This window comes from Artemia franciscana, chromosome 15, assembly GCF_032884065.1.
Source record: "Artemia franciscana chromosome 15, ASM3288406v1, whole genome shotgun sequence".
NCBI classification, from domain to species: domain Eukaryota; kingdom Metazoa; phylum Arthropoda; class Branchiopoda; order Anostraca; family Artemiidae; genus Artemia; species Artemia franciscana.
Window position 1 is genome coordinate 39,895,155 of NC_088877.1, and position 27,586 is coordinate 39,922,740.

Genomic DNA, 27,586 nt, shown 5'->3' on the forward strand with positions numbered 1-27,586 from the left:
GAATTTTAATAGTCGAAAATTTAAGTGAAATTTCACAAGAGATGTTTTTCCTAGGGAGATAAAAATAAGTGGAAATCCTTATTGCGGCCCAAATATAAAAGGAAGATACATAATATAGCATGGACTGGGTTTCTGATATTGCTTTTTTTTATCGAAATAATGATCACAATGCTCGAATTACAGGATGTTTTCAGTTAAGTGCTAATAACGCTGGCTTTTAGAAGATTTTATTGGTTCAAACTCTATTTCTGCTTGTGGTAATTTTTCATTTGATTACTATTTTAAATTTCTTTTTGATTCACCGATATTATCTGTTATCTTTATGTTTGGTTTGATTGTTCATTTTAACTGCTTTTCATTCTAGATTTCATTTACTCATTAATTGTAATTTTTGATCGTTTTAACTTCAAATTAATATTTTAATATATTTCTACTTTTCTCAAGTTTTAATATGGCCCTTTGCTGCTTCAAAACCCTTACGGAAAATATTTTTAAGATTGGTCTACTCTAAAGCTAGTCTCTGACAAAATATGATTTTAACTATGGCGGCATATTTTACATTACCCGTCGCTAAGTAAAAAAGAATGTCTTCCCGTAGGCCGTAGGCTAATATATGATTTATTGTTTCGGATAAGAATCGAAAAATTTGTTTCTATGCCAATTCTGGAAAATTTCAGTTAAAAATAAATAAAACAATGTTTTTGTGAATTTACTATGTTTATTTTGATGATAGTTGAATCACTATATCAAAGAAGCAGACATGTCTGAAAATCTTAAATTTACAATTTTAACGACAAAAAATATCAGTTGACAACCTTTTTGAACTGTGTATGGCTATTCAATGAATTCAAAGACCTTTCCAAATAAATCACAAATTTCAGTATAACTATACTAAAATCCTTACATATTTAGATCTCCTATGGGCAAAACGTAAACTCGCTTGGTAACCAATCAGAATCCAAAAAATAATGATACACAATGGGATTTTCATTTGAGTTTTGCTCTCTGCAATGAAAATCAATAAATTTATTCAATAAAATAAATCATATGAATAGAAAATTCGAATAGATTAATAATAAATATAATATTCAATTAATAATCAATGCAATAACTTATTCGAATAAAATTATTATATATTACATAAAAAGGAAAAATAAAGTATACAAAGAATACATAAATTCAGCTATTTTCTTCTAGTAAATAGCGTTTAAGGAGTCTATAGTATGTTCAGTTTTTTCTACTAAAATTTGTGTTATTTGTTACTTAAAGTTTCTTTCCTATCTAGTGTTCGGTGGACATAACAGAAAGTTAATCAGCCAATATTGTCTACTCTCATTGTAGTGACATCTATAATAAGAAGTATATCGAATTTTAATGTGAAAACCAACAGAAATTTTCACCTGATTTATTCATCAGCAGCATCATTACATTTCATTTTCTATTTGAAAAGAAAAATTTATTTTTCAATTTAAAATGGCTTCAAGAAGGACCCTTTCCCTCCTTAACAACTTGAAGAAAGATGCTAAATTCTTTTCAACTTCTTCCAAGGTATGTCAATAGTTCATTCCATTTTTGTTCTAAAATTAAGGTTGGCTGTTTTATCTTTATTGCTTAGGCTATTTCTCGTCAGAATTGCTAGTTTAATGAGTGAAATAGAAAAACAGCCAATTCTCATATGTTTGCTATCAGAGCTATGCCTGGCTTCATTAGGAAAGTTTGGATTAATTGCAGAAGCCAAGAACATTCATTGATCAATTCTCTTTAAAAAGCTTAGCCTAGGCCTATTCATGGTTTTCCTGAAATCACACCACTCATCAACTGATTTTTCTATCATGGCTGTAGCAATAGCTCTAGCCAGGATTTACCAATAAGCCCATTAGGTCTGAGCCTAGGAATACAAAATGTCAGGAGGTGGTATAAACTGGACTGCTGTGATTTGCCATCAGAGGGCCAGATGTTAGTGATTTAATAAATCTTTAGTTTCATCACAAGCTGTCTAAACTGGAAACTGGTTCAAAGCAGCATAGTTTCCATAACTATAAGCCTAGTAGCCTACTTAGAAATGCTAATTCTAGGAGTGCATCCATTTCTGGTTGACCCTCCTTCTCCAGGGGGGCAAACTAAAAATACATAAAGTATGGGTAAAATTCTAGTTTAATGATGTCTTGCTATCTCAGAAAGAGGCTTGGTTAGGAAAATGAAGCTTTCAGGGATGGGTCTACAGGCTAAAGTGTGTCCTAGGAAGGTATTTTGAAGTACCTACCTCCACTCCATCTCCCTGATGGGGGATCCAACAGATCTTTTGCTTGAATGAAGTACAAAAAATTGTTTTCAGCTTCACAACTTTGCTCAATCCCAATTTATAAGGTTTTAAAGATATGCAAATACATTTCCTAAAAAAAGCAAAAAACAACATTGATATGGCTTAAAATTCTACTAGAATAACATGAACTATATTTTCAGGACTAATGCCAGAGAAAAAGAAGCTGATAATAGAAAATCAAGGTAAAATGTTGTTTTACTAAATTGCAATAAGTATAGACTTGTCAAGTACAAAAATTTCTAAGGCCTAGAAATCAGAAGAGGGTTAACATGGAAGCTTGGTAATATTTTCCCAGAGCATGTTTTTGGACCCTGGAGCTAAACTTAGATAATTTCAAAGACTACACTGCCCTTCCATGACAATAAATAAAAGATCAAGAAGGGATAAAATCCTCTTAATAGACTGTGATAGTCCAAGTACATATTGGTGAGGAACAAAAAATATCCTTTTAAAATTATTAGGTAATTAGGGCAATGGAAACAATGATTTAAAATGAATGGAAGAAGATTGTTATCCATCATTAAAAAAAGGTAATGTTAGTAGCAGGTTTACTCAAATCTGTCAGTAAAAATTAACAGCCAGTTGTTAAAATTCATTGGCCCACTTCCCCCCCAAATATTCTGGTTACTGATGCCTCTGATCATGTCTTTTTTTTTGGTGCAAATATATTTCCAAAAGTTGAAAGCTGATACTACTTTCAATTTTATCATCTTTATTTTTTTTTGTTTCCACAAGATGTAAATAATTGATAAAATTTTGCAGGACCTTGCTAAAGTGGCAGTTATGGGGGCTAGTGGTGGCATTGGCCAGCCCCTGTCTCTACTTCTTAAACAATCACCCTTAGTAACAGATCTTTCTTTGTATGATATTGTTCATACTGTTGGAGTTGCTGCTGATTTAAGTCACATGGACACACAAAGCAAGGTCAGGGGCTTTGTTGGACCAGACCAACTTAAGGTAAGCCCAATGTTTTATTTGGTCTTAAAATTTTGGCAGATGAAGCTCCTAGGCCTTTGTAAAAAATCACAGGACTGCTCTTTCATTCTTTATCTAGAAATTTAGTCCAATTATGAAGAACATGAGGTAGATAGTGATAGAATTGTTTCATGGTTCTTTGTTTATTTTTTATAATCTCATATCTGTAACACTTTAGTACCTGTAAATATTGAAAGATAAATAATTATAAAAAATAAGAATTATTTAATATACAAATCATTTTCAGTCACCTTCTCCTCTCCCCGCTAAAATTCAAATACAGTGGCTATAAAACTGTACTTTCTTAACAATTTTACCTGACTGCCCTAAGGGTCACACCTGTATGCTTCCATTTCAGAATAAAACAAATTACTCAAAACCCCAAACTGCCTTTCCATGAGTATAGCAAATTAGCCCCCTACATTTTAAAAATAATTTTTTTTTGTATATTTTCACTTAAAAAAGAATTGGAAAATGCCCCCCCCCCTATTTTTTTTGCATTAAAATAATTAAGAAATTCCATTGTCTCTTTCTCTAACATTTTCATGAATTTGCATTGCTGCTTCAAACCCTACAAATAAAGAAATAAAAGCAAAGAATGATATTTGGGTGTTTTTCAATGAAAACTGAAATGAAAACATATGGATGAATATTTTCCAACATATGTTTTCATATATAAAAACAAATGAGTATGAAATGAATGAAACTTCAAAATGTTTTGACTGCATACATGACAAGAATTTTCAGTGGACACAATGTCAAAGCACAAAAAGAACTCAAATGAATCAAGGCAGAGTTTAACATTGTTTAACAATTGGATATTTTCTTTCAAAATAATTAAACATTTTTTTTGGTTCCATTGCAACTGAACCCCATTTTACTGATCCCTTGTGCAACTCAACTCCATTTAACTAAACCCCCATGCAAATGAACCCTTGTATAACTGAAATTTTATGCAATTCAACCACCATACTTACATGTTCAGCCTTGTTGGAATTGTTTGCTTTTTGAAGTCATAATATAAATGACTGTCAAAATGATTAATAAAAAGTTCTGTTTTTGTTACAAAAATAAAGAAAATCAGACATCACAAACTCTTTTAGTTTTTTTTTGTTTTTTTTTAATACAAACTTCAGAGAAATTGAAATTTCAAGTTCAATCTTAAAGGATCAAAGGACAATCAGCCTCTCCCTCTTAACTGTCATTTTTACTGTAAACACATCCATTAAAAATTAAAAAAATAATTTTTTTCAAAATAGTCTAAAGATTAAATAACCATGCCTCTGGGGTTAACAACCCCACCAGCAGCTCCTGGAGTAAGGGCTGTAGTTAAGCTAGTTACTCAATTTTAACACATAAGGTTCTTATGGAAAATTTTTTGTATGAACTTGGTGGGTGCTCATTTGATTAGAAATTATAAGTCCCAGTGCACTGTTTATGAGTTAAAAATGATCAAAGGGCTTTCCCCACCCTCTTTTTCCCCAAATACATCCAATTGATAATTTTGAGATGACCACTTTATTTGAAACAGTTCAAAGGTTAAATAACTATGTCTCCAGGGCTCACAACCCTTAGCCCCTTGTGCAAGGGCTGCAAGTTACCTATTGTCAACATACAAGGTGTTTTTTCATCAAGAAAAGAGGGCGTGTTTGATCCTACAATAAAAAAAGCATGGATCATTAAGGTCAAACCTTAGGGAAATGTCAAGAAGAATGCCAAACACAATCAAAAAACATTTTCTCATTTATTGATTTTGAAAAGGAAATAACTACAATATCTACAATGGCTGATGGTATCAGCTGTCACATCATGTGGAACATGTTTAGGAGCATCTTCAACTAAATCAAGAGGTACTTTGTGCATCCAGTTTTACAAGATGACATGTCTACAATGTGTGGAGAATGGCAGAGGGTATAAACCTGAATGTATGAAGTTTAAACTTTCAGGGAATGTTGAAAAATATGCTGGAGTGCAACGCATTTCAACACATGTTGATTACTTAACATCCAGAAAATGAAGATTCATCTGAAAACACAAAAATAAATCAGCTTTAATGGTTCTTAATATTGCATGGCTGTTAATATGCAAAAATAAAACAAAGCTTTTTAATAAATGATCTTGATCAGGCGTTTATATCATGATTTTAAGAAACAAACAATTCCAACAAGGTTGAACATTTAAAAATTCCAACTTGTGTTTTACCCAATGATATTGCCTCCTATTTTTTGAATACTGAAAATCTAAGTTCAGTGGTTCAAGTGCACAATGGGTTAGTTACATGAAAGTTCGTTTGCAAGATGGTTCAGTTAAATGGGGTTGAGTTGCATAAGGATTTAGTTAAATGGGGTTCAGATGCCCAGTGGTTCAGTTACACAAAGATTCAGTAGCAAGGGGGGTTGGTTATACAGGGGTTCAGTTACACGCGTACCACATCTTTTAATTTTAAAAGCTACTACCAACTCATCACAATGTAAAATCAACTTAGACCAATCCACAAGCCTAAAGAACCTTACACAGTGGGCAATTCATGTCAGTAATCTTAACTACTTTTGTCGTAAAGGTGGCCAGCCCTGAAGGGGGGGGGGCGAGACTTTGCAATAAGCAGTTTTAAGCCTGTTGCAGCCAATATTCAAGGGTTCCAAGCATAGCTTCAAACTGCATTGTTACAAAATGACCATTTTGAAGGACTCTGGGAGTATGCAAACTTTTCAGCTTCCTAGCCTACTGAATTAAATTGTTATATTAAATTGTTATTTAAATTGTTGTATATTACATGTAAACCGTTAATCTCTGAAGTGCTTTATGAGGTCTGTATTGTTAGTAATTTAAGTGTATTCTGTTAAACAAAATGTTATTCTCAGTGTTATCAAGCTATGTTTTCGAATGGCAAAATATAGAGGTAAACCCTAATCTCTTGCAAAGATTTAAAAAGAAGATGAATGAAAGGCCTATACTTCTTGATATTAAATTCATTTCATCGCACAAAATATTATATCATAATTTTCAAAAAGATGCTCTTGGGGAGGGGGCAAAATGTTGAGATGCCTCTTGCCCTGATCTCCATAGACTGATGCATCCACGTTTTAAACTCATTTCATCAAAGTACCATTTAAAAGAATGATCCAAGAGGAAGGAAGAATGTAGGAATGCTCCTTCTTCTAGGGGCATTCCTTCTCCAGTCCTCTAGGCTGCACTTTTATATATTTAAATCATTTCCTGAAATAAACTATTGTGCCCAACATTGTAAGATTCAGATTTTTTATGGCACTTGGTATTAACCAAGTGATATATGCTACTTTAGGCACTTCCAGGTAAGCTAGGACAATGAAATTTGGCAGGCGCATCAGGGACCAGACCAGATTAAATTAGAAATTGTCGTTTTCCCGATTTGACTATCTGGGGGGGGGAGTGGGGGCTAGTTAATGTGGAAAAAATAGAAAAATGAAGTATTTTTAACTTATGAACGGTTGATCAGATCTTAATGAAATTTGATGTTTGGATGGATATCGTTTTTCAAAGCTCTTATTTCAAATCCCAACCGGATCTGGTGACATTGGGGGGGGGAGTTGGGAGGGGGAACCTAAAATCTTGGAAAACACTTAGAGTGGAGGGATCGGTATGAAACTTGGTAGGAAAAATAAGCACAAGTCCTAGATACATGATTGACATAATCGGAACGGATCCGTTCTCTTTGGGGTAGTTGATGGGGTTAATTCTGAAAAATTAGAAAAAAATGACATATTTTTAACTTACGAAAGAGTGATCGAATCTTTATGAAACTTCATATTTAAAAGGACCTCGTAACTCAGATCTCTTATTTTAAAGCCCAACTGGATCCGTAATGGGGGGGGGGTGCAGTTGGGAGAAGGGACTGGAAATCTTAGAAAATACTTAAAGCGGAGAGATCTGGATGAAACTGGATGGGAAGAATAAAAACAAGTCTAAGATACGTGACTGAACTGGACCGGATCTGCTCTCTTTGGTGGATTCGGGGGGGGGGGGGGTAATTCGGAAAGATGAGGTATTTGTAACTTACAAACGGGTGATCGGATCTTAACGAAATTTGATATTAAAAGAATCTTGTGCTTTAAAGCTCTTATTTTCATTTCTGACCAAATCCTGTGACATTTGGGGGATTTGGAGGGGGAAACCAGAATTCTTGGAAAACTCAAAAATTGGGGTATTTTTATCTTACGAATAGGTGATCGGATCTTAATGAAACTTGATATATAGAAGGATCTTATGTCTCAGATGCTCCATTTTCGACTTGACTGGGATCTGGGGACATAGGGGGCTGGAGGAGGGAAACAGAAATCATGGAAAACGCTTAGAGTGGAGAGATCAGGATGAAACTTGACCGGATCTTAATAAAATTTGATATTTAGAAGGAATTCCTATCTCAGAGCTCTTATTTAAAATCCGACTAGATCTGTTGACATTGGGGGAATTGGAGGGGAAAATCGGAATTCTTTCCCCAGATTCGACCATCTGGGGGGCTAAAGGGAGAGGAAAAATCAGAAAAAATGAGGTATTTGTAACTTACGAGTGGGTGATCAGATATTAATGAATTTTAATATTTAGAAGGACATCATGACTCAGAGCTCTTATTTTAAATCCTGACCGGCATTAAGCCTCTGATTTTCCGTTTAAATCAACCTATTGATTCTTAAAATTTTGTTAGATCTCATACCATATGAGCTCTTGGCTCTTAGCTCTTCTGGCCTCGTCACAAGTACCATATAAGCTCTTAGCTCTTGTTTTTTACTAAAAGTGAAATAATCAGAATCCTTTTTCATTTTAAAAGCTGCAGCTACTCCATTTTTAAGATCTTTAGTCTAACATACAAGTTGTGCTTTTAAATGTCTCATATCTTCCACTGGAGTATTTATCTTAAAGACCAAAAAAATTAGAAATATTTAAACGGTTTTAAAAGTTATTTATCTCTAAGATCTTTTGTATTTCATTGATTACAGTAGCCTATTATACTTGACAGAAACACACTTTCTTGACAAACATTTAATTACATTTTTTCCAAAAACTTGACCAAACAATTTTGCTCTAACAATCATTTTTAAGATAGAAAAAAGCTCTGGTTGTGGTCATAAAATCTAACCATTAAGAATTTACTATTTTGGTATTATTCACTCCTTTTAAATATTATTTTAATTCACTCCTTTGATCATTTCTCCTCCTTTGAATAAAAAAAAGAATCCTCTTACTGCACTTCTATCCTATTCAAAAGATGTGGTTCAGCATTGTTTTTTTAACGGTTAAAAACTAGAAGCCACTCTTACAGACTCTGAAGGTCTTCATTGTCAACATCTATCCTAAAAAGAAAAAAAAATCCTATTTTTTTGCATATCTTCTCACGTGCTCAATGCCTGTACTATCTGGTAAAATAAGGGTAATCTAAAAGTTAGTATTAAAATATAAAGTTATTTGGTGCATACCTCATTTAAACTTTGAAGAACAAGAATTTCTAGCTGGTGAAAAATCGAAAAAAAACTACAAATTTTTGTAAATATCTGGTCAAACAAATTCTGGTAAAAATCTGGTAAAATAAGGGTGATGTAAAAGTTGTATTAAAATATAAAGTTATTCGCTGTCCTCCCTACATTCTTTATTCACTGGTGCCTTTTGGGCTGATCTCTGCTCCACTATTCCATCTTCTATGGTGTAGAAGCCTGGAGTTTGGTTTATAATCAAGAATTAACATTGTGCAAGTAAAAAGCCCTTAAGACAAATGTTACGTCAGCGTTATGCTGCAGGAACCATAAGCAAATATATGATTTCAAGTTACTGCAAATGCATAGGGCCTAAAAAACTAGGTTTCAAAAACTGATTCTATTTTTTTGTAATTGGATGTGTTGGATTAGCAATTCAATTCACTTTTTAAATATGCTAATTTGATTGTTCCTTTTTTTCTTGCTCCAACGAATTTATATTTTTAATCATAGTATCACAGTTATTTTCAATCTTGGTACCTTTTGTCTTTATTTTTATGTGTCATTGAAATAAGTGTTATCGATTTTTTTTTTTTTTTTAATTTTTAACAATAATATTTTTTTTTTTTTATTTGGAAAGTGTGACAAGACAAGACCTTGTTAAGACAAGACTACTTTTTAATGGCACACATGATCATATGTTTGATCATCAAACATATGATCGTTTCGTTTTTCGAGGTCAATTTCCTGCTGGTGGAGATAATTGAATTCTATTTCTTAATTACGATTTTTGCCAAAACCCTTTCTTTGTTGAGAGTAATTTGTGGCAAAAAGGAATATTCCTTGTTGGTGGAAAAGAGGGGCTTGGATTTACCTCAACGAACAAGACAATTAAGAATCTTAGTTCCTAAGAATGTTCTAGCATTCCTGGTAACAAAATGCCAAAATCACCTAAAAAGAAATATAATTTGGTCAGTTTGGCAGTTCTGCGATTTTCCTTTGGTGCAACTCTCTTTGATTGAAAAATGTTACGACGCATTTCCATTGTCTTTTCAATCACATTTTATAGTCAAACCACAAATTCTCAATAACTTTCAATGATTATTACTCCCCTGGGAGAATTCTTTAATGAACCCTTTGTCTTTAAGACAGTCAGCCGACGTTGAGACTCACAAAATTATGTTTAAGGTATAGACTCCTCTTAACGTTAATCATTACGTATAACCAGTTTTATCTAAGAACCTGTTTAAGAAAAAGTAAATTGCTGCTGAAGTCAAGATGAAACTCATCTAGAGATCCTGAATATCAATGTGTAGAAGAAGAATCATAATTCTATCAATCTTATCAACTTTGTGGCAATAATAAGTAATACTAAGTCATTATTGTCCTTGTTTCCTGAACGTTATTCTTTATTTTCAAACATGTAGATTATGACTGTTCCCCAGGTTTTCAGTATATGGTGTTCCTTTTATCTCAATCGTGTCCTTTTGTGCTGTCCCTTTTCCTCTTTTTTCATCCATCACCTCTGTATTGATGTTTTCATAGTGACATCTTCAGCTAACAGTGTGTCATTTCAACATGCATCATATAATAGCCAAAGAGGCTGTCAGATGACTTTCAGAAATGAAAAAACATACCATAAGTACCCGTACCCCCCCCCCCCCCCCAAGTTGTCTGATTAGTAACTGCCTGCAAGTTAGGGGCTCTTGCGAATTATGCAGGGTAAGTTTGTATTATTTTATTTCAGCAAGTCATAAATAAATGTACTTATGAGTGTCTGATGTTATGTGAACTTGCCGGGAAGTGGGGGGGGGGGGTCTTGAAATTAGGAATTCTCCTGGGTCTTTACTTCTAAGTTCTTTTTCTAGAGCTCACTTGAAGGAGCTGAAATTGTGGTTATTCCTGCGGGTGTACCCAGGAAGCCAGGAATGACACGTGACGATTTATTCAACACTAATGCCTCAATTGTCAGAGATTTGGCCCGTGCTTGCGCCGAAGTTTGTCCCAAGGCTTTAATTGGAATCATCTCTAACCCTGTAAGTATTCGTCTTTTCTTTTGTGAGCACTCTGAATGGTCTTGTTGAGAAAGGCCAAGTTCAGAAGCCCTTTTTTATGATCTCCATCCATGGCTCAAATTTGAGTCGAGTTAAGCTTCAACTCGATTCCTTTCTAAGATTATATAGCATCATGGTAAAGAAAATTCAAAAAATTGCCATGCTAAAGCTCAGAATAAAAATACTTCCAAGCAAAAAACTCAAGTTTTCGGATTCATTGTTCCTATTAATGGTTGGAGTATCAATTTCGTGATAAATTTTATGCAGCAGATGCATTATATTTAGAATTTTTTTTTATGGCAACAGTGAGAAATAGTTCTTAAATCCTGCCTAATTGCTTGTGGATTTTATTATCTACAACATAGGCAATTATGCATCTTATTCTGTATAATTTTGGGTGCCTTCAATGTTTTGTGGTATTGTGATAAAGGCAACTGAAAACCCTACAAAAAGCGAAAAAATGGCATGATTAAACTCAAAGTAAAAATGGTTTCAGGGGAATAATTCAAGTTTTTAGGTTCAGTGTTCCTACTAATGATTGTTGGATCAACTTTGTCATGGATTTTGTGGAGCAAATGAATTATATGTAAAAAATTGTCTTTATATGGCAACACTGAGAAATTTTTCTTAAATTCCACCTTATTGCTTATGAACTTTTTATTATTGCATTATAGGCACTAATGCATCTTACTCTGAATAATTTTTGAGTGCCATCTTGACTGATGATCATTGAAGTAGCTACAAGCGATATTGAACACGTTAAAAAAAAAAAAAAAAAAAAAAAAAAAAAAAAAAAAAAAAAAAAAAAAAAAAAAAAAAAAAAAAAAAAAAACTTAACACGTATTATAGTTGAGTCTATTCAAGAAAAAAAAGCGTATATCGCAAAGATACCTAGAGGTTATAGTCTGTAAGGGACTAAAGACTATACAACAATAACAAAGACAATTTAATCAAAATAAGAAAGGAGAAAAAACGAAAGAAGCTTGCCTTGCTCGGCCTTAGACAGAGCCATTATTCGGAATTCTTGGTTAAAATAAACTGGAAATTATTAGCATTATTATCATTTTTTATTAGTTATCAGTGTGGAGTTGAAATTTTTCCTTCGAGGCACTTCCCTGGATTATTTAAAATTAATTAATTAAATTAAAAAGACAGATTAATTAATTAAAATACGTCAGGGGTAGTACTGGAAAAATATTCTTTTGAGGTCAGTGCCAATGAGTAAACCTCTCATGGCTTTGTCCTCTGGTCCTTTCAGTGGTTCTGTAATTTGTATCTTTTATTTCTTGTAGCCAGGATAGTTACCCATGATATTAATCCACCATTTGTGGCATTTTTTATTTTTGGTTGGTACTCTTCACTGTTTTTCGACCAAAATATGGTACTTTTGTTGTGTGGTACTTTTTGGAGGCTCTAAAAAATAGGATTTTGCCAGTAGAAAGAATTCTCCCAAAGTAACTATGAACTCAAAATTTTATCTGGGATGGCAACCGTGCTAGTAATACTAAACGTTATTCTGATTATTGTATTCTGAAGTTTGTTTTAAAAATTAACTGATCTGACTGCTGGTACTAGACTATAACTCCTTGGTTTTGCTACCAACTATTATAATAGTCATAGAAGCTAAAATAGAGCTAGTAGTAATAACGGAAAATCAGAAAATATTGTTGTTTAACGATTTCCAATGTTAAGACCAAACATTTTATTTTTCCAATTGTTAAAATAACAATTTAACAATGTTGTTTAACAGCCTTTGAAATATTAGTACAACACTTTCCTAATATTTGTCTCTAAAATGGTTTCATAAACTAATATGGTTCTATTCTATCTTCTTTTTCCTATTCGTATCATAATCTACCAAAATTTAGTATAATCGTATTGACCTTCAAAACTTGCACACATTTGTCTCTGACTTATTACAGCTTTCTTTTCAACCTACTTATCATAGTTGACTATAACTTATAGTCATATGAATATTATATATATATATTATATTATATATTATATATATTATATATTATATTATATAAATTATATTATATAAATTATATTATATAAATTATATTATATATATATATTATATATATTATATATATGAATTGCAATTTTTTTCTCTTTTTTGTTTACCAGTGCACAAATAAGAAACTTCTATTTATTTAAAACACAATTTTGCTGACTGTTGTTGTTGCCAAGAGAAATTGTTGTTGCCAACTCTTGTGGCAAAAGTGCTGCCAAATTTCGTAACCATAATTTAAAAGCGGGATTTCGAAAACAGTACATAAATGAAAATATCTTGTTGTCATGTCGTCCCCAATTCATTAAGTTTAGTAAGTTTTTAGTTACGCATCGAAACTATTAGCACAACTAAATTTTTATAAAAAGAAGGGGGGGGGGCGAAGAGAGTGAAATTATTCCAACTTCTATGCCACCTGCAAATGCATCGGAAGCTGGTAAAACTGTTATTTGGTTTGAGCAATAACGGGGAAGTTCCTATCAATTTTATATTAAAGTACCAAGGACATTAAATTAAAAACATCCCCCCCTGGACCTGTCTTAGGCTTATTCATATCTGAAAACCGGATTTTCCAATATTTTCTTCTGATAGTTTCAAAAACTATTACGTTATAACTATTACGTTATCTATTACACTAAAACTATTACGTTATCACGTTATTACGTTATCAAAAACTTATTACGTTATCAATCACTATTACGTTATCACTATTACGATATAACATTTTTTGTCAGCGTTGCCACGGTAAAAATAATTAAGCAAATGAATTAGTTAAATTTGATTACGTTTTTTGTGTGTAAAAAATTCAAACATTAGCTATCAATTGATTCCCAAAGGCAACTATACCTTCTTAAGCTGTTCGGTACCACATGTTTTTAGCTAATTTTTTGCCGATTTTTGGCATGTTTCTGTTTTTCATTTTGGCTCCTGCCACCACCGAAAACGGCACATGGAGACTTTTTCTTTAAAAAATCAAATTCCCAATTTTTCTTTTTTTGAGATATATGTGCCTGTGTCATTTTCAATTTAATCAGGTCAAACAATCAGCTTTCGTTTTCGCTGTCCTTGGTACTGGAAAAGTCTTGGATTTGCTTAAAAATTAGAGAAATTCATTTTCACAAAAAAATTAGTGACAAAAATTACTGAAGTAAAAATTAGTGATTATTCGGTCTAAATATTTTTCTTTTTGGTTTGGTAGGGTATATTAAATTATTCAAGGTTGGGTTGTATCTTTTGTTATGTGTTAGAAGCTTTTTTGGCTTCCAGTACACCTGCATATATTCTTATAATTACTTCATATAGTAAGAATATTATTATTATAGTTTTATTAGGAAAACTTACTAAAAAGCGTTGCTTCGTAGGGCTTTTGGCTAGGAAAAAGCTTCGCCGGCTTTTTGTCGTCTCCCTCCACTCGCTTGTACTTTCAGCCCTCGCAGGGATAGCTAGATTATGACGTCATAAGTTAACTCAAAGACGAATTTAACCATATATATTTTTATGATTATATACTGAAGGAATTTTGTTTCATTTTTCCTTACTCTAATAACACTAGATGATTTTTTTCTTAAACATAAAGAGGTAATAAGAACAAAATTTTCTCTTTAAAAAAAGAGAGAAACTTTATAAAACATTAATATTCTTTCAGAATTTGAGGTAACTTCTAGACACTATGATCAGTGTGTCAAGTTATTTCAAATTAATTTTTAATTTTAGGTGAACAGCACAGTTCCAATTGCCTCAGAAGTGTTTGCTGAAGCCGGGGCTTATGATCCAAACAGGATTTTCGGTGTAACTTCCCTTGATGTCGTTCGCTCCAACGCTTTCATTGCTGAACTCAAGGTTTGCGGAAAGTTTCTATTCCATGTTGGATTTTTATATCGATATTCTTAAAGCTTCACTATATGTACATTATAATATTCATATGTATATCATCATTTCATGCCTAAGATCCGTTTGTGACATTTTGTAACTTTTAAAATCGGTATTGTTCTGCTACATCGGCTTGCCTTATGCTTACCCTTTCATAATTGTCTCCGTTACATATCATATCCAAATAGAGAGCTTGGCAGAGTCACAAATTTGATTTTATACGTTTGCTTTACCGCCGTTTATTCTATGTATTAGCAGTTTATTTTTGTCTTTAATTGTGTATTTATGTTAACTATTTGCTGATTTATTGTGGCTGCTATTAGTATGTTTTACTGTTCTTTTCTATTTTTTTATATTTATCTTATACGGTTTATTTTTAAATATTTGTTTTTTTTTTCACTCTCAGCCTGAAGACCGTATCTTACATTTCTACACGTCTGAGATACTTGCCAAAAACCGTTTACTAAGCTCTTCGCAAAACGGAAATTGATTGGCAGTGTTGAGCTAGAGGATCAAAGTGTGATTGGACGTACATTACCATGTTGATCCTCCCTTTGATAAGACTTAGCAAACGGTTTGGAGTAATTATATAAGAGGTTTCCCTATTAATTGCAATCCATACCTCATAGTAAATCGACTCCTTTATCAGAAAACGAGTACTTAAAAATATATATATATATTCTACAAATATATTATATTCTATAAATTATGTTATATATATATATATATATATATATATATATATATATATATATATATATATATATATATATATATATATATATATATATGTATATATATATATATATATATATATATATATATATATATATATATATATATATATATATATATATATATATATATATATATTGTAAGTTTATATAATTTATATTTATCATTTATATTTTTGTAGAAAAGAATTGTCGGAAGTTACAAAAAGGTAAAAAAAAAACATTAGCCACCACGAAGAGTTTCACTTGCTACGAAGCTGTCTCTTATGGGGAATTGTTCATTGCTGGTGGATCTTTGTGAATATATTTTCTAAGTCAGTGTTGGTCAAGCTTTGTTGTGACTACACCCCAAGAGAAAAAGCAGGCATGTATGCCGGATTATTTTTGGGAGGGGGAAGCAGCTTTTATGAAAATGCGAAAATAGGTGAATTAAAAACATAGAAAACTATTCAAAATTTTGTGATTTTATTATGTTTATCTTCCTAATACGATACTTGGTCTTTTTGCCCGCCAAAAAATCCCCCCCCCTCACACAAACTGGTTTTGGTGTAGTTTGTTTGACATATATGCACACCTGTCTCAGTAAAGAAGATGAGGAAATGACCCAAATATAATTTTAGCCATGAAAAGGTCAATAAAACTTGAATCAGCTCCTCCCTCCCCATCTCCCCATACTCTATGCGCAAAGAAGCAATTTATGACCAAGTACGAACTGATTATATTAAGTTGTGCAGGGTCACATAGTCATATATTTTATCTTTTATGTATAAACTGTATTATATACTATGTATATTATATGTTAGTTCTTGCAAAAATAATTAAAAAATAATGAATTGTAAATTAATTTGTTCATAGTAGTAATTATGCTTACTGGAAATTTTTTTCTTTTTCAGGGACTTGACCCACAAAAAGTGAACTGTCCAGTAATTGGTGGACATGCTGGTATCACCATCCTGCCTGTAATTTCACAGTGCACGCCATCTGTTTCTTTTGAGCCTGATCAACTAAAGGCACTTACTGAACGAATCCAGGTTAGTCTTAAATAATACAACCTGCTATTTTTAGCATCATTGTTTAAAAACACTCGGTTAGAATAACACACTAGTAGCCTATAATTTTTGGAACGATCGCTCCTAGTAAGGAGCGACCTGGCTCAATAGTAACCAAAACTCTAAAAAATATAATTTTGATACCAATAGCTACATCAAAAGAATCGCATTTTAATGCTGATTTTAAATATATAAGTTTCATCAAGTTTAGTCTTACCTATCAAAAGTTACGAGCCTGAGAAAATTTGCCGTATCAGAGAACCCTATTGAAGTTTCAAGCTCCTATCTACAAAAATCTGGAATTTTGTATTTTTTGCCAGAAGAAGGCAGATCACGGATGCGTGTTTATTTGTATTTTTTTGTTTTTGTTTTTTTTTTTCAGGGGTGATCATATCGACCCAGTGGTCCTAGAATGATGCGAGAGGGCTCGTTCTAACGGAAATGAAAAGTTCTAATGCCCTTTTTAAGTGACAAAAAAATCGGAGGGCACCTAGGCCCCCTCCTATGCTAATTATTTTCCCAAAGTCAACGGATCAAGATTCTGAGATAGCCATTTTATTCAGCGTAGTCGAAAAACTTTGGGTCTTGTGGTGGATTCTTTGGGGACCACTTGCTCCCCCACAGTCCCTGTGGGAGGTGCTACAAGTTACAAACTTTGACCAGTGCTTACATATAGTAATGGTTATTGGGAAGTGTACAGATGTTTTCAGGAGGATTTTTTTTGTTGGGGGAGGGGTTTAGAAGAGGGGGATATGTTGGGGGAACTTTCCATCGAGGAATTTGCCATGGGGGAAGAAAATTTCCATGAAGGGAGCGCAGGATTTTCTAGCATTATTTAAAAAAAAAAACAATGAAAAAATAAATATGAAAAAGTTTTTTCAACTGGAAGTAAGGAGTAGCATTAAAACTTAAAACGAACAGAAATTATTATGCATATGAGGGGCTCATCTCCTCCTAATACTTCGCTCTTTACGCTAAAGTATTTTTAGTAATTTCAACTATTTATTCTATGGCTTTTGGGATTCAGGGGTCATTCTTAATGAATTGGGACAAAATTTAAGCTTTAGTGTAAAGAGCGAGGTACTGACGAGGGGGTGAACCCCCTCATATATGTAATAAAAACATGAGAATACAAAAGTTCGTTACTTAAGCTAATTTGTAAGTTACGTATATCTTTTACTAATAAAAACATTCGTAAAAAATTAAAAGTTCTAGTTGCCTTTTTACGTAACTAAAAAATAGGAGGGCAACTAGGCTTCCTCTCCCACTCCTTCTTTTCTCAAAATCATTCGATCAAAACTATGAGAAAGCCATTTAGCCAAAAAAAATAAATATGCAAATTTCGTTTTATTTATTCCTCTGCGGAGAGCCAAAATCAAATCATGCATTGATTCAAAAACGTTCAGAAATTAAATAAAAAACAAGTTTTTTAAACTGATAGTAAGGAGCGACATTAAAACTTAAAACGAATAGAAATTACTTCGTATATGAAAGTGGCTGCCTCCTCACCAACGTGCCGCTCTTTACGCTAAAGTTTTTTACTGTTTTAAAAAGTAGAGTTGAGAGAAAGAGTCAAACTTTAGCGTAAAGAGCGGGGCGTTTATGAAGTAAAGTCATACGGGGCGTTGAGAAGGGAACAGCCCCTTTCACATACGAAGTAATTTCTGTTCGTTTTAAGTTTTAACGTCGCTCCTTACTATCAGTTAAAAAACTTTTTTTTTTTTAATATGATTATGAAGCCCTATCAAGCATTTGAAAGTTGTTCTTTGCTTGTTTTTTATGTTAGAAAGTGTATTTAAGATTTTGAGAAAATGTGTTTTACTAGTTGGGTTTAAGTTTGGAAACATAAGTAAAATTTGGTGTTATCAAGATATAAAGGAAGGTTGCTTCCAATAGGCGTAAATGCGCCTTTATTTTGGTTGTTTGCATTGGTTATGTAATTGGTTAGAAATCGTGTGGATTATGTATGTAAAAGAAGCCCCGGTTTAGAAGACCTATTACTGCTAAAAACTTACCTCAGCACCAAGTCTCCTGAGGTTAACACGGCTACGCACGCTCCTCCTCCGTCCTAATTTATTCAAAGCCTCCCTCTTTACACCCTCCCAGGAAGTTCCCATTTCCTTTAGATCTTTACGACATCCTCCCACCCCAACTGTGAACAACCCTAATTGGGACGTACGTCTAGGAGATTATAACCTGTTAAACGGCTTTTAAAAAACCTGATGGTCTATAACCTTTACTGTGAAATTTTAAGCTGTTGAAAAAAACAGTTTTTAAAGTCAGAAAATGAGGTTTTTGAGAATTTTTTGAGAAAATGGGTTTTACTAGTTGGATTTAAATTTGGGAACATTGTTAAAATTTGGTGTTATTCATGATTCAAGATTCATTTATTCAAAATAATTTTCATAGTGTCGGCAAAGGCCTCAACTAAATTACGCTATCTCTTATAACAGAGGAAAAAAAAAAAAGGAAAAAATGAGTATGATTAGGGCAAGCTACATTCCTTTTAAGCGAATTAAAACGCATCGCTTTCGTTTTATCGATGTTAATTTGTCCATTATTCCTGCACTAATCAGTGAAACTGTCTTTCAATCCACATTGGAAATGGGGTATTGCTTGGGATTTATCCACGAGAGATTTGAGTAAGGTGGAGAGGATCATCGACGTATTTAAAGCGTTCATCAAAGTCGACGAGAGCGTAGTTGATCACTGCCAAGAACAGTAAGGGTACCTTGGGGAGCACCACATGTTATTTCAGCCCAGTCAGAGTTGAGATCTCCGGAAAAAAGCGCATGGACACATTGGTGACAGTTTTTGAGGAAATCGACTATCAATAGCAGAGTCTGTTTTTAACCCCCATTTGCTTTAGGTTTTGTACAGCACTGACATGGCGGATTAAATCGAACATTTTACTGTAATCAGAAAGCAAAAGGTTCCCTTGTCTGGCTATTCAGTTATCAAACAGTTTTTGGTAACGAACTGTAGTAAGGAGCGACCCGGCTCAATAGTAAACGAAACTCTAAAAAACGAAATTTTGATACTTAAAGATACATTAAAATAATTGGATTTTTATGCTGATTTTAAATATACAAGTTTCATCAAATTTAGTCTTACTCATAAAAGTTACGAGCCTGAGAAAATTTGACTTATTTTGGAAAATAGGGGGAAACACCCCCTAAAAGTCATAGAATCTTAACGAAAATCACACCATCACATTCAGCGTATCAGAGAATCAGCGTTACCGTAAAAGTTTCAAGCTCCTATCTACAAAAATGTGGAACTTCGTATTTTTTGCCAGGACACCAATCACGGGTGCGTTTTTTTTTTTTTTTTTTTTTTTTTTTTTTTTTTTTTTTTTTTTTTTTTTTTTTTTTTTTTTTTTTTATTCCAAGGTCATCGTATCGACCAAGTGGTCCTATAATTTCGTAAGAGGGCTCATTCTAACAGAAGTGAAAAGTTCTAGTGCCCTTTTTGAGCGACCAAAAAAATTGGAGGGCACCTAAGCCCCCTCCCACGCTCATTTTTTCCCAAAGTCAACGGATCAAAATTTTGAGATAGCTATTTTGTTCAGCATAGTCGAAAAACATAATAACTATGTCTTTGGGGATGCTTTACTCCCCCAGAGTCCCCGGGGGAGGGGCTACAAGTTGCAAACTTTGACCAATGTTTACATACAGTAATGGTTATTGGGAAGTGCACAGACGTTTTCAGGGGGATTTTTTTGGTTGAGGGGAGGGGCTATGTGGGAGGATCTTTCCTTGGAGGAATATGTCATGGGGGAGAGGAATTCAATAAAGGGGCGTAGGTATCTAGCATTATTATAAAAAACAATGAAAAATAAATGTGAAAAAGTTTTTTCAACTGAAAGCAAGGAGCCTCATTAAAACTTAAAACGAACAGAGATTATTACGCATATGAGGGGTTTTTCTCCTCCTAATTACCTCGCTCTTTACTCTAAAGCATTTTTAGTAATTTCTACTATTTATTCTACGGCCTTTCTGATTCAGGGGTCATTCTTAAGCTTTAGTGTATAGAGCAAGGTATTAACGAGGAGATAAACCCCCTCATATACATAATAAAAATATACGAATATAGAAGTTCGTTACGTAAGTTAATTCTTAAGTTACGTATATTTTTTACTAATAAACACGTTCGTTAAAAATTAAAAGTTCTAGTTGCCTTTTTGAGTAACAGAAAAATTGAAGGGCAACTAGGCCTCCTCCTTCACCTCTTTTTTCTCAAAATCGTCTGATCAAGACTAAAAGAAAGCCATTTAGCCAAAAAAAAATGAATTCATGTGCAAATTTCATTTTAATAATTTATGTGCAGAGAGCCAAAATCAAACATGCATCAATGTAAAAACATTCAGAAATTAAATAAAAAACGTTTTTAGTTTAGTTTTAGTTTTTTTAACTGAAAGTAAGAAGCGACATTAAAACTTAAAACGAACAGAAATTACTCCGTGTGTGAAAGGGGCTGTTCCCTTCTCAACGCCCCGCTCTTTACGCTAAATTTTTTTACTGATTAATAAAATAGAATTGAGAGAAAGAGTCATACGGGGCGTTGAGAAGGGAACAGCCCCTTTCATACACTGAGTAATTTCTGTTCGTTTTAAGTTTTAATGTCGCTCCTTACGTTCAATTAAAAAAAAATAGTTTTTTTTTTATTTAATCAGGTGATAGAGACGCACAAGATAATGGGTAGGACTGCTTCCTTTTAAACAGCCATACTGGAAAGGGTCTAGGGAAGGGTTGATTTGTTTCAGGACTTCACGATATGTAAAATATTCGGTGACCTTGGCGAGATTCAGAGTTACTGAAATTGGACGGAGTTGTTCATTGATTTCGGGTCCTTCACTTTAGGTGTAATCAGAGTTCAGAGTTTCATTCACCATTAAATACAAAATGAAAATACAATACTCTTATTCCCACTCGAAAGGCTCCCTGGCCAGGGATACAATCTGGACATATGCTCTCTTCCATGCTTGATGGAAGATTTGACCTCCAAAGCACTGATTTATCACGGATGCCAAAGGTTTAGCCAGGAATGCTGCATATTAATTTAGAAGTTTGACTGGCAGTTCTCCGGGATATGAAGCACAGTTCTTTTTAACTTCTGCAGTTTAAAGATATAAATCTATCAAATTCTTATAGTCCGAAATGCCCTTTAGTTCAGTTGTTTACGTTGGCGACGTAATTTTGTTTAAAACGAAGCTAATTAGCGCCGATTTTAAAAATCTTGATAGGTTCTAAAATCTCCACCGTCAAGTTTTCAGCCGTAAGAAAACCTAAAGTTTTTAGAGTCAGAAAATACTTCGTAAGTAATATCTCTGTGGTATTATACATAATCCTCTGGATCAGTAGTTATCAAACTGTGATACGCCTACTCCTTGGGGGTACGCAAAACTTTTTAGGCGGCCGGCCCACAAAAAAAATATCCCTTTAACTCTAGGACTGGCAATTTTATTTACATTGTAACTATAGTTTACTTAGTACCGGTGACTGAGAAGGGGTACCTAAAATGTTTTGTGGGTAAAAAGGGGTACAGTGTTTAAATAAGATTGAGAACCACTGCTCTAGATATAATATTTTGCTCTTCTTCCGTGAATAAATAAACAAAGAAAAAAACTCATTGGACAATTATCAACCAGTTTGTGATAGGGAACCGTAAGCAAAGAGTAACTCAATGGAATAGTAGACAAAACTCATTTTGTTTACAATTTCTACATCAAAAGATGCACCTTTTTCTGGTAGTTTCAAATATTTGCTAAATTTAAACCTGCTGATCGAAAATCGGGAGAATAGGAAATTTTCAAGGTTATAGAAAAAAGAGAAAAGGTCTCCATAAAAGGTGGTGATCCTGACGAAAATTACAACATCAGAGTCAACATGATACAACACCCATTATTGGAGGTTTGAAGCTCGTATTTGAATAATTCACACAATTTTTTTTTCTTCCCTCCGTAAAATTGGTCACATGTGCTTGTTTGTATTTGTGTCACCAGGATTGGCCATGCCAAACCAGTTGTCGCAGAGTATCGGGAGAAGAATCGTTCAAACGATAAATCAAAGTTTTAGGGCCATTTTTAAGTAGCAAAAGAGATCTTGTTACTGCACAAGTGCCAATTTCATCTATTTTATGCCCTAAACAACAATTTTGGCTCGATGAAGTCTACATGGCTTTCGAACATGAATTCTGAGATAGCCAATTGGCTTTATATATAAATACTATTTATATATCCTCCCAATTTCAGAGGTTATGCTTACTTAAGATATACTTCCACTGAGGTGGCACTATAAGCCTTAAGATGTAGGCAATCTATGCAAAATGAACGAGGAATATATATAAAGTGCATGCAGCGTCGTGAAAGGCTATGAGATGAATGGATCTTTAAGTGACGGGAGGGCTTGAAGCCTCAAAATGTGCATTTTAATGGCACAGATTTTTCTCACATTCTCTGAAAGGTCCTTCAGAACAATATGAAGGGGGGTTTACCCGTTAACGTTTCTTCACTCCAAAGAAGATATTTGAACAAATCCTATAATGTGTATAAAGATGGGTTGATAGCTTCCCCCTCATTGCCGAACTTTTCTTAGTACGAGACAAAGGTCACATTCATATGCTTACATGCACAATGGCGGTATGATTTCCTTGAAGTGATATTTTTCCAATTGACCCCCCCCCCCTAAAAAAAATCAAAACATTGACCTGAAAAAGTCCTTTTTTATTACTTCAAACGAGACTGCTGAGATGTACTTCAGCAAAAGGAACAGTTCTGGTGTGGCCAAAAAGAGTGATCGAAAAGGTCGCACAATGGATATTTGATCACAATAATTTAACAAAAGTTAAATTACTGTTGTCATTGTGCGACCTTTTTGATCACTCTTTTTGGCCACACCAAAACTGTTCCTTTTGCTGAAGTACATCTCAGTAGTGGCTCACTCTGTGGCCAAAAAGAGTGATCGAAAAGGTCGCGCAATGACAAAAGTAATTTAACTTTTGTCAAACTTAATTTGACAAAAGTAACATATCTATTTGCTAGCCTTTTATGTGGTCGTTGTGGTGATTGCCCAACAGGATAATCAGAAAAAAACCCAATGCCAGTATAATATCATACATAAATAATTCGATAGTATATATAGTAATCTTAGTAAAAAAATAGATATAATTATATAAACACGATATAATAGCATTAATTAAGTAATAATAAAGAGTACTTGCACAAAATATTTGAATAAAATACGAAATAAATTATAATTAGTAATAAATAAATAGGTAAAGGTAATACAAAATGTTTAATGTTATTTCTTTTTAGGATGCTGGTACTGAAGTAGTAAAAGCTAAGGCTGGTGCAGGATCCGCCACTCTATCAATGGCATATGCTGGCGCTCGTTTTACCTTCTCTCTAATCCGTGCCTTGAACGGAGAACAGGGCATCATTGAATGTGCCTATGTCAGGTCAGACGTTACCGAGGCCAAATATTTCTCGACTCCTCTTCTTCTGGGTGTAAGTATTTTATATTATGAACGGGTGCTCCGCAGGGACAGGAAACGACTGATTCTATCAGTAATGAATGTAATCTGAGTGGGCTGAATTTTATCATTGGGTAGTCCCTGGTGGCAAGAACTGATTATTTTAATCAATATATGAGGGCAGTCTGACTGATTTTAATGGTATTATGGACAGGTCCATGGTGACCCACATTGACTAATTCAATGAAGCCTGAATTTGCTTAATGCTATTATGGGGTAGTCAACGGCGATGTGAACTGAGTAGGTTCAATATTATTATGGGGTGGTTCCCGGTTACAAGGACTGATTATTTCAATCAATGTATTGAGTGCAGTCTGAAGGGGTTTATTCTTATTGTGGACTAGTCCATGGCGACGCGAAGCAAATGGATTGAGACATTCAATATATCAATGAGGTGTGAGTGTACTAAGTGCTATTGTGAGGTAGTCCATTGCAATGTGAAATGGTTAATTCAATCAACATTTAACTAATTGGTCTGGCCAATGTAGTTTAAATGGGGTCAATATTATTAAAAGACGGTCCATGACGTTCTGTATTAATTTATTTAATATTTGTAGTCGGTATAATAATTTCGTCATTTTTTTTTGTTTGGGGGGGGGGCAAAGTTGTAGTACCATAAATGCAAGGATGACCCGATTCTAAAGAAAACTGACCCGTTTCTCTTGATGCTTGAATTTGACTAAATTTCTGCTGGGGAGTGGGCAATCTGCGGTCTGGGTTTGGAGGGGGCACTCCCCCTGCACCATTGTGTAGTTTGAATGAGTCCAGTGTCGTTTGGGAGAATCCATGGTGAGGTTGACTGATTGATTCAACGCATTACTGCAGTCTCATTCGGCTCAGTGTATCTTCACAGTTTCTTTCCTGTAAATCAATTTTTTGTTCCATTTAAGGTTCTGTTTAACCTATTTCTTTTCTGTTCAACAGCTATTTTATGGGTTCAAACATTTTTAATGCCGCGATTATACTATTTATCTGGTCAGTTTCAAAATAGTTGCCTTTCGAATCTAATAGTATATATTTTTGTATGGTAAACATTTGATTAACAGAAATAAGTTTAAAATTAGAAAGGATATATATAGGATATATATCAGTTTTTTTTTGTTGCCCAATAGCAAGTGATGGGGCATGAAAGTGTCAACCCATTAAGTTTGTTCTTGCTTGAGAGATCATTTTAAATGGGGATAAACCGCTTTTGATTCTGCTTCTTAGATTAGTGTTTCAATTTATTTTTCAAATTTCATTTTTACCGTGGAATTAGAAGATGAATAATCACTCAACGAACACTAGGCCAAGCCGTCGTACAATGTAATTTGGTCAACAGAACTAAATCTTAACTATCAAATGATTGTGAAATTGTCGTCTCACGTTGAAACATTTAAACCATAGCAGAAAAATAACATACCAAAAGCTTGCAAAGGTACCATGGATCATAATAAAACAATTTCCTTATGGAGTCACTGTTGCTTTTCAAAAATACCATTTCTTTTTTTTAGGATATTAAAAATACACTCGTAACACTGAATTTTCTTTTCAGCCGAATGGTATTGAGAAGAACTTGGGATTAGGAAAACTTACTGATTTCGAACAAAGTCTTGTTGCACCAGCTGTCGAAGAACTTAAAAAGAACATCAAAAAAGGAGAAGAATTTGTTAAGAAACATTAAACCTGACAACCCTGTTGGACCGTAAATGTTGTCAATTTCCAGCTAATGCCAGCTTATTATGAAATTGACGTTAACCTGTATATATAAATAAATCAATTCCATGTGAAGATCAAGTCTTTTTTTTCTATTTAAGGGCTTTATACTCGTGAGATTTTTGAAATTTGCTTGGGCCCGACGCCATTTTTGTCTTAATACTCTAAGCCTTATAAGTTGTTGCAAGTTTAGTAGTAGTATAGTAAAAGTACCAATGCTAGCAGGATGGGGGGGGGGGGATATGTGAGTAATTTTTCCCAGTGCACTGCCAACCCCAGGAACAGCTCTGTACGGGGAGGGGGGGATTGTGGTTATTGTTGTTGATCAAATTTGAGGGAAACATCCTAATAAAATAACAGTAGTACTAGAAAATTTATTTTTCAAATATGATCGCTTTCATAACAATGCACCCATCCTCTGATTGTTGCCAGGATAAGTCTAGGATATATAAAAAGTAACTAGAGCAAATAAATTGTTATTTCACAATCACAGTGTGTTTCTATTAATCAGAGTATCGTGTTTCCTTTCATTATTACCCAAACTTTCGAGTAGGCCTAACTTCAAATAATATCTTATTAATTGTATTGAAATCTTAGTAAAAAGTTTTGCATTGGGTCCATGTTGTTACCCTAAATTTACTGATTTCACTGTTTCTTTTGCTGCCTTGAAATTAAAAACCTACTATTGATACGAAATACGTAGAAAAAAAGCAATATCTACAAAATTAGTTTTCCAACTTGGGCTGTAACCAGTCTAGGCATTAGTTCTGTCGTAATAGTAGCAATTATTATACTTGGAACAAGCGTGAATGGAAAATCTATGAGCATATTTTTTCGCTTATAACTTAAACAATAAGAATTTGTTGGTTCCCAAATCCAACTACCCTTTCTATAGAAAGCTAAACCTTCTCAAACTTTTTGGTGACATAAGTTTTTAGATAAATTCTGATAAATTTTTGCTTATATTTATTTTTTCGTATTCTTTCTCCTTGTTTTTAGTTTGTCACCGGCTACTGCCAAAAATTGCAGAACTTCATTTGGAAGTTTTTTCAACAAAAATTGAATTCCATTTTTTTCTTCTAATTTTTCAAGATACTTATGGTGTGCAAATCAACTAAACTAAAAAAAACAAAACTCAAATTTTGAAAATGCTATTTTCCATGCCAAGATTATGTAGATTCTAGGGTTTGTCCATTTCAAAAAACGTGTATTCAAGCTGGCGAGCACCAATTAATGGTGGAAGCGTGCCAAAATTAGCGTACAAGTGCGTTCTTTTAGAGCAGAACTGTCAATTACGTAAAATACAACTTCAGGAGAGAGGGAGATAGACGACCTCTTGTGAATTTACCATTTGTCTCAAATTTGTTAACACGATGTGCCTTTTACCATAGGCAAATATTTTTACTGATGTTTATTTATAAATTATCTTTCAAAGCTAAGGATTTTTTGAAGTTACTTTTAGTTTTCTCGCCAAAATTGAAATTGTCCCCTGCAAGGTTTACGGGGATAAGTCAGGCGGAGTTCATTATGGAGTAATGACCTGTGAAGGCTGCAAGACGTTTTTAGAAACATCAAAAAGCAGCATGACAAAAAACCGATTCCCAAGAGAAAAAGCTGCGTGGTTTAAAGAGTCAACTGAAATCGATTTCAGTTCAAGGCATCTTCATTGTGTTGCGAGAGCAACACTTTGGTTTTGTCGTGGTTTTTTTTTTTGTTCCTAGCACCCCGATTTTAGCTTATTCCTAGAAAGTGGTAAGGGTCTAACCTCTGCGGTTTTTACGGAAAGTGTGGACCTTAGGCCGGATTGATGAATATGACTTTACATTTTGGAAAGCTTCGTAGAACTCTTGCCTGGGGCCAAAAAGGATGGTTTTTGCTTGTCCTTGAGCCAGAGCC

General features: G+C 33.7%; 1 protein-coding gene across 1 annotated transcript; it reads left to right on the forward strand.

Annotated features, from left to right (window-relative positions):
• The first annotated feature begins 1,347 nt into the window (after positions 1–1,347).
• On the forward strand, positions 1,348–25,765 carry LOC136036467 (malate dehydrogenase, mitochondrial-like). The gene is made up of 7 exons (XM_065718716.1): positions 1,348–1,548; positions 3,086–3,280; positions 10,611–10,778; positions 14,524–14,649; positions 16,307–16,444; positions 23,778–23,969; positions 25,530–25,765. The coding sequence occupies exons 1-7, from the start codon at positions 1,474–1,476 to the stop codon at positions 25,656–25,658; spliced, it is 1,023 nt and encodes a 340-aa protein (XP_065574788.1). The 5' UTR covers positions 1,348–1,473; the 3' UTR covers positions 25,659–25,765.
• Positions 25,766–27,586: the final 1,821 nt, after the last annotated feature.